Genomic DNA, 8,102 nt, shown 5'->3' with positions numbered 1-8,102 from the left:
TATGGATTAATAAGCCCTCAAGGTGACTCTGCTACACGTTAAAATTTGAGGATTTACTAGAAAAGAGTATCCCATTCAGGAGCTACTGGAACAGGGCTGGGGTCCAAGATTATTAGAACAGGACCCAAGATTAACATTTCTGGGGTACTTAAATATCCCAAGATTCTCTGGAAGGTTATTTTCCATCCACCATTTTCTTATAGCTGAGATTAGACACTCTCAAGGTCTAACTTTGCAATGGCCTATGTCCCTTTGAATTGACTCAATGTCAGAAATCACTAGAAAGAGTATGGATTCTTACTTTTGGTTCATTAGACAGAAATAATGACATTCCTCATAATTTTTTGTGACAAAAAGACTTCATAGCTGAAGCTCATAAATGTTGAGCCAAGAAGCCAGACACAAAAGTAAACATACTGAGCCATTCCTTTTATAGAAGGCATAAAAAAGGCAACACTGATCTACAGTGAAAGAAGTCAGGATAGGGTTTGCTCTTTGGGGTTATTGACTGGAAGGAAGCAGAAGTGGGGCCTGACTTATGGATAATGTTCTGTTTCTTGATCTGGATGTTGTTTGCAGGGTTCTGTTCATTTTCTAGAAATTCATCAAGTTGTACCCTTATGATATGTGCATTTTCCTATATATCTGACATACTTTGATACATGAGTTTAAAAAAAATGGTATTGGGTCAACTACAGGGAAAGGACAGTGTGTAATGACGTACGCTGTGGGCACTGAACTTCACACTTTCAGAGGACCTAGGCCTTCACTTCTGGGTGTGAGTGTACATTTGGTGCAAACACGGGTTCCTGGCATCAGGTCTACTGCATTATGACAACATGAGTTGTGTGGGGGCCACTCTGTTTCTTGATTGGAAAAGACCTCTTGGTTGATGGCATCCCTGATCAGGATTCCCTGTGGATGGGGAAGAAGTGAGGCAGTTAAGTATGTGAACTGTGGGCCAGAATAAGTTTCAGCATTCGGCTACTCCAGGAAATGGGAAGTAGTAGCCTTCTGAATTTTCAACCGGGTTAGGCCAAAAAAACCTACATACATATAAGGCATGTATGATGGGTGAAAGAGAGCTCAGAATGTTCCCTCATTCTGAGCTCTGTGGGTGGATAAGACCCTAGTCGTGAGCACTCATTTTTTGCCCATGCCCTTCTGGGCCCCGATCATAAATGTACATGGGAACTCAGTTTCCCTGGCTGGCTGATGACAGCTTGTGGGAGTCTCAGTTAAAAATTAGCTTAAATTTCATCAGCTCTTGCCCACATCTGCTCACACGGGAATTCCAGGAATCATGTAAAATACCCCAATTGTGTCTGAAAGTTCCTAGTAAGTCACAAACCACTCTGTTTTTGACATCTCCTGTGTTTTTCCTTATTCGGGGCCCCATCTTCACGTACTCTGCCCATGAAGCTGTTTAAGAAGTACTTAACCCCTTCCCTGCTCCCCTCCTTGTGCCCCCCATGCAAATGTTGATAAAGGTGCCAAGGACATTCCGTTCTGATCCCCCTAAAGGCCCCACCATGGAGGTGCCTGCCCAATGTGCCAGACATGCCTGAATCTCCATCTGGGCTCAAGGTAACACATACCTGCTGAATACATGATTCCCTAGGTCCCACGGTGGTGTGATCTGAAAGCAGGCCCTGGCTGCTGTTGTTACACTCCATGGCTCAATTTGGGGGTTGGTGACAGGTAGGGGCATTGGGCTGGGCTTGAATGGCTCCCCTGTTGCTGAGGGACAATGGTGTTTCCCAGAGGTGGTGCGTGCTTCAATCAGGAGGTGCCAGGCACAGCTGCTCCCTCTGGTGGTCTGTGCCTTCCACCAGCGGAGACAGGGAGGTCAGCTTCAGCAGTCTCACGCCATTCATATCTCTTAGAACTATTCCTGAGTGCAGGGTATTTAAAAGACAGTTTCTGTATCAGACAAACCCAAAATGAGGAGCATTCTATTAAAAATGCTAATGCCATACAAGACAAAGTAAGTTTGTGGAAATGTTCCAGGTGAAACCTGACAACTAAAAGCAATACCTCACCCTAGACCAGATCCTACGATGGAGAAGGAAATGCTGTAAAGGACATCATTGTGCCAGCAGATAAATTTGAAGTGCTAATGGTAGATTAGATACTAGTATTGCATCAATGTGAAATTTACTGAAGCTCTTAACTATACCGTGATGTAGAGAACATGCCTATCTTTAGGCAATGCATGAAGTACATTAGTCATGAAGGGCTATGATGCATGTAATCTACCATCATATGGTCCAGACACACAGACACACACACACAGACACACACACACACACATGAGGGTGTGCATTCACGTAAATAAAGTAAATGGGGTAAAAACTGTTAGCAATAGGTGAATCTGGCATACAGATGTTCTTTATACTATTTTTATTTTTGCAACTTTCCTCTACGTTTAAAATATTTCCAAATAAAAAAGCTTAAAAATGTCAAAGACAGTTTCTGCAAGCAGTCAGAATCTGGTGGCACATGCCTTACTGAACGCTACCTATGGCAGAGAGGAGGAACGAGGACATGGCTGTCTTCCCAGGCAGCCCTACCAGACACATCCCAAAAAAATAATCAGATACCCTGCACTGATTTGCCAAGTGGCACCTGAGGCCACTCATCCCTGGATCTCCCCCTTCCTCCAAGATACCAAAGGTAACACTTTTATATATTTTGAGGATCTTGGGCCCCGGGTGGTGGCAAAATTTTGCTTATGGAAGGAAGGTGCATTGGTTCATTGATTCATCTGGTACGTGTTTTGACTGTCTACTTACTATGCGCCAGGAACTGTGCTAGGGGCTGAGTGTGCAGCCTAGGGTCCAAGAGGAGACACAACCCCTGTCCTAAAGAACATCTATGAGCTAGCTGGGGATGCATCCCCAACCACATTCATAAACGTATATTTTCCAAATGAGTAGAACATGAAGTAGATTTGGGAAGCCCTGTAGGTGGGGGTGGGGGGGCCAGCCTTTTACCAGAGCCAGTGGATCCAAGCCCCATGGGTCTGATAGTCTCCCCCCTCCCCACAAAGATTTTCTAGGTTATAGATACTTTTGTACCTGATGCCGGGGAGAAAAGAAGGAACCATCAATGCTTACCCCCTCCTGGGCACATCCCATCTGTTCTAGCTTAGCCCTCTGCAGGCTGCTCTGCCCACTGGGAGAATCAGGGAAGAGGCCAATGTGCCACTCCATCGATCTCCTTGGGCTGGTGGACCAGTGAGCTTTGGAAAATAGTCTTTCAACTGATCCAGGCCTGCAGGTGAATGTGACAGCCCACACATAATGCTTGTGGAAGGCAAAGACTAGCAAACACCCTCATTCAGAGGCCTGGCAGCCTACTGGTCCTGAGAGTCCCCTCATCAGGGTGCTTAGTCATGGAAACAACAGGATGGTCTTCCAAATGGACAGAAGGCCTATGGGAGACAGTTGTAGTTCTCCCCCCATGCCCTGGTGTGGCACTGGTTGTGATGCCCTTACATAGGGACAAAGGTGGAATCCATTGCCTTGGGGCTCCAAGTAGACAGTGTTGGGAAGGGAGTCGTTAAGTGTGTGTGCATGTGTGTGTATGTGTGTGAGTGACTGCATGTGACACGAGGTGTGTCCATTCTGTCCATGAGTCTCAGGTTGGACCAACCCTCACCTCTGATGCATTCTGGTCCTGGTCCGAAGAAGTTTCAGATCCAACAAACGTTTACTGAGCCCCTACAAAGTTCCAAGCCTTTTACTTTATACTTAGACACATTTTATATCATTTAATCTTTAACAATAACCCTTTAAGGTAGGAATTATCTGCATTGTACAGATGAGAAAACAATCGCAAAGAGGTTCATTGATTTGCTCAAGTATATCATACAGCTTTGTTTTTAAACACTCACACACTATACTCTTAGCTGAGGCCTGTCTGTGTTGGTTGCTTATCTTACAGTATTTTTTTTTTTTGTCTTCTCTACATTTGGAGCAATTGCTCCCCTTATACAAGCCCCCTTCCTTCTTCACCTTTCACTAGCCTCGTGGGCTTTTCTTTTTTTTTAATACTGCATTTAATAGCACAAAAATCACGAATACAAAGAAACTGGCAAAGGTGTTTGTCAATGAGATATCCTTGCCTCCTCCACTTTTCTGCTTTCAGACCCATATACGTAATGGGCTACATTTGTATAGACTTTTCTCCCCCCCCCCAAACATATAACTGTTATGTGATTGGTCAGTTGAAGCTGAAACACCCATGGAGAAAGATGTTTTACAGTTACAAGGGCACACCCCCCCCACACCACCCCCCTCCCACCCCACACTTTCCCACACAATCTTTTGGAGGAATATAGGATATGTACCAGTGTCAGGATTTCCCTGCTCCTGCCTTCCCCACCTAGAGCATTCCTGCCATTGAATTCTCCTTTAAGTGACTGTTTAGACTAGAGCCTCTTCTCCCGCCCCGTCTACTTCTCTTCCAACCAGGACCTTTTAGACACTGGGTACTGTTCAATTCTTACTCTGTCAGGCCCATGGGCCATGCAAGTAGGTCCTTTAAATCTCGAAGCCAGTTGTAGTATAGGTGTTGTCATCTTCCATTACAGGTAGGTCTGTGTCACTTCAGTAGGCTTGTGTATTCATTTCTTTCACTTTTTCTGACTCATGTTCCAGGACCTGTTTGTGATAGAACAGTAAATACCCTTCACTGTCCAGAACGTCCTTAATACTGGCCTTGGTGATGACGGCATCATCACACTTGAACCACTGGTCCTTGTGGTGCCGGATGAAGCTGGTGTAGTGGCCACTCTCCAAGGTTCCTTGGTGATTAACCACAGCAAACAAGGAATACTTATTCTCATCGTTTCCACTATTGGTTGGCAGCTGCAACTGTCCATTCATCCTGCTCTCTTTACTCGAGGCCATAAATGGTGTCATATCCAGCTCCAGAGGAAAGGATATGTATGTAGTGATCTTGCGCCTCTGTTTGGCCGAGTGTTCAAACCGTTTGAAATGGAAACAGGCAACAACAGGTAATTTATTCATCGTGAGCTGTTTGGTAGATTCCTGGTAGCTTTGGCAACTACCGCATTTGATTTTGGCACTGCTACCTAAGTGCTCTGGCCTGGTAAACCTTCGCAAGCAGTCCGTGAGGGTGGTGATTCCTGGTATGTGGCTTTCCCCATTCACACTGCTCTCCCTCCCTGGGCTCATGGGCCAGAAGGAGGTGCAAGAGCCAGGCAAGTCCAAACTGATGTCCCAGCATGGGTCTATGGTGGTGGAGACGCCATGGCAGGCTTGACAGGTGACATCAGACTGCAGGCCACCTGTGAAGATTTGGTCTATGATGCAGTTACAGTGGTTGGGATTGTTAGCAGCCTTCCCGGCATCATCACCTTTGCAGTGCCTGTGCAGGACATCTAACGCGGCAATGAGGAACTCGTGGGCATCCTGTTGCCTGTATCCTGCTAAGTGACGAGCGTGTATCCATACCAGGTGCAGTAATTTATAAGGAACGTGAGGAGATGGGTTTCCAGAATACAACTCCCGAAAAAGCGAAGACATCTCACAGACCAGACACAACTCAGGACTTGGCATTTCACATCTGTGCCTGTCGGACAGGAAGAAATCTCTCAGGATCGGAGTATGGGTAAGGGCCTGGACGATGCAGTTCATAAAGCACGTGTTGCCAAGATTGATTAGTCCTCTTAAACCGATGGTAAAGCTGGAGGTGATTCTTCTTCTCCTTGGGTTGTGTCCCAGCAGTTCTAACTCGGGTTTGGTTGTCTCCCAGGTTGGATATTTCTCACCGAGTCCTGGCATTGAACACTGCTGGTGAGAAACCTCGGTTGAGGTGGAGGCCTGTAATTTCAAAGCTTCTCCTTGCTCTTCTTTGGCAATTTGCTCAATGTCTCTGTCATATACATAATCCTTACACATAAAGCAGTATATACCTCCATAATAAAGGTCTACAGCTAAGTTGTGTTGTTTTGTCTCGGCGTGCTCATGAATGTGTTTCTCTGTGAAGCAGCCAAAGAAGACACAGGAAAGGCAAGAGTGAAGTCTGTTCAAATGGGTGCCACACACATGGCAGATGCACGACTTTGCCTTGCTTTTCCTGGTCTCTGGGGTTCCACACCACACGAAGCACTGGTAGATCACCCGCAGTTCCTGCCTCCAGTTCTCTCCCACCTTAAAGCTGTTCACGTGGGAACAGCCTGGTGGACCAACAGCGAAATCCACATCCAGGCATCCGCCCCCAGGGCCGCGCCGGGGCCGGGGCCGGGGCGGGGGCCGTGGCCTAGGCTGCGGCGGGGTACGGAGCCGGGTCTGTGGCCGCGGCCGGGGTCGGCGGCGGGGGGCACGACTGCGCCGCGGAGAGGGATCGGGGGGCCGCGGGGGTTCGGAGGGAAGGGTGGGGGGAGGAACCTCGTCGCTGCTGCCGCCACCGCCGCTCCGCGCTGGGTTCTCATCCTCCAGCTCCTGCTTCGGCTCCCCCTTCGGCTCCTGCTCCGCCTCCGGTACGGGCTCGGGTTCGGGCTCCAGCTTGAGCTCAGCCTGCCGGCCCAGACCCTCCGCTGTCTCCACGTTCCCGGCGGTGTCCACCTTCCCCGCCGCCTCCACCTTCCCCGCCGCCTCCACCTTCCCCTCCACCTTCGCCTCCGCCTCCACCTTCCTCTCCGCCTTCTCCGCCTTCTCCGCCGTCTCCGCCGTCTCCGCCTCCTCTACCTCCTCCGCCTCCACTGGCGGCGGCTCCTCCCCCTGCTCGCAGGGCTCGGACGGCCACTGGGCGTGGCGGCGCAGGGGCCACGCAGACCTGGGGTGTCCCCCGCCCGGCCTGAGGGAGCGCGGTGGCTGTGACAGCTGGACCCAAAAGGGACTTTCACTGAAGGAGGCGGCGGCGGAAGCAGGCGACGCCCCCCGGGAATCCTCCCGCCGTAGCCCCCTAGCGGAGGCCGCTTCGGCAGCCAGGCCCCGTTTCCTTTAATTCAGTATTTCCCAAACTTGCTTGTTCACGAGAATCACGTGGGGAGCGTGTTAAAATTACAGATTCCTCGGCTCCACCCGCAGACGTACTGAATCAGAATCGCGAAGGGAGGTGCTCCGGAACCTGTATCTTTAACTAGGGCCCGGGAGGATTCTTATGATCAGGCAAGTTTGGGAAACACAGCTCTAATTCATTGAGGCTGGCGGGAAGGGGGGCGGGGACCGCGCAGTCTCTTTAAGGCGCTTCCAGTTCTCAGCTCCAATCGCAGCTCTGACCCCCTTCATCGTCTCCTCCCCTTTCCCCGTCCTTCCCTTCGTCCATGCAGCTTCCCCCAGCGCTGCGGGGCCGGGACGGAGGAATAGTAAAGTCCAGAAAGCTCTCTGGGGCTGTGAAATGTCCCCTCAGAGGCCAGGTCCTCAGGAGCAGTCGGAAACCACGATAGGCCATCATCCCTACAGCTGAGCCTGCCCCCAGCCCTGTCCCAGGCTCCCTCCCACCCCAGGTCCTGTCCTCACAGATAAGGACCAGGTCCATTCTGGGGGCGGGCCTGGACCCCACATCCGGAGAGGCAGAGCTCCCAAGGTTGCTGGGCCCGGAGAGGCACATCCCTTTTGCCCATCTTATTGGTGCTCTGCAGAATCTATGCCTGCTCCTCACCTCCTCGGGCTCCAAAGGCCGCGGGTGGGATGAGGGTTTGGCAGTATGCCCTCTGCCCCAGCAGACGCTGAGCCGCCCGGGGGCACCAGAAGGGACAGGCCATGCCTACTGCTGGCACCTCTCCTACCGCTGAGAAAGGGGAAGACACCGCCCCAAGACCCCCAAGTCTGGCAGAGAGCCCCTGATAGGCAGCAGGTGGGAGTAGGGGGTGGGGAGAAGCTTCGGTAGTTGTAGCAGCCAGCAGGGGGAGGGGGCGGGCCGGGGTCTGAGACCTCCTGCACTGAGCTGCTGGCAGTGGAAAGTGGCCACAGGTGCTGGTCCCAGGGAGTCAGGAGGGGGCTCAGAAGAGGTAGATAGCCAGTGTTCTAGGAAGAGTCAGTTCCCTGAGTCCCGTAATGGCTGGCCTTGACCCCGTATACACAGTCTGGCTATGGGGCTGTGCTGCCTGAGTATACCCTAGCAGACTT

General features: G+C 50.6%; 1 protein-coding gene across 1 annotated transcript; it reads right to left on the bottom strand.

The window, feature by feature from the left end:
* Positions 1 to 408: 408 nt before the first annotated feature.
* Positions 409 to 7,597, bottom strand: USP27X (ubiquitin specific peptidase 27 X-linked). The gene is made up of 4 exons (XM_058712702.1): positions 7,494 to 7,597; positions 4,514 to 6,972; positions 1,599 to 1,894; positions 409 to 915 (listed from the first exon to the last, which is right to left on the bottom strand). Exons 1-2 carry the CDS (start codon positions 7,595 to 7,597, stop codon positions 4,614 to 4,616), a joined length of 2,463 nt encoding a protein of 820 aa, XP_058568685.1. The 3' UTR covers positions 409 to 915; positions 1,599 to 1,894; positions 4,514 to 4,613.
* Between the last annotated feature and the right edge of the window lie 505 nt (positions 7,598 to 8,102).

This window comes from Neofelis nebulosa, chromosome X (assembly GCF_028018385.1).
Source record: "Neofelis nebulosa isolate mNeoNeb1 chromosome X, mNeoNeb1.pri, whole genome shotgun sequence".
Classification (NCBI taxonomy): domain Eukaryota; kingdom Metazoa; phylum Chordata; class Mammalia; order Carnivora; family Felidae; genus Neofelis; species Neofelis nebulosa.
Note: the sequence above shows the minus strand (reverse complement) of the source record. Positions and strands in the feature narration are given on the sequence as shown.

Coding starts and splice junctions, on each gene's coding strand:
- USP27X (XM_058712702.1), bottom strand. CDS start 7,597: ATGGGCAAAAGGGATGTGCCTCTCCGGGCCCAGCAACCTTGGGAGCTC. Junction 6,973..7,493: donor AATGGACCTGGTCCTTATCT/GTGAGGACAGGA, acceptor ACTGAATTAAAG/GAAACGGGGCCTGGCTGCCG.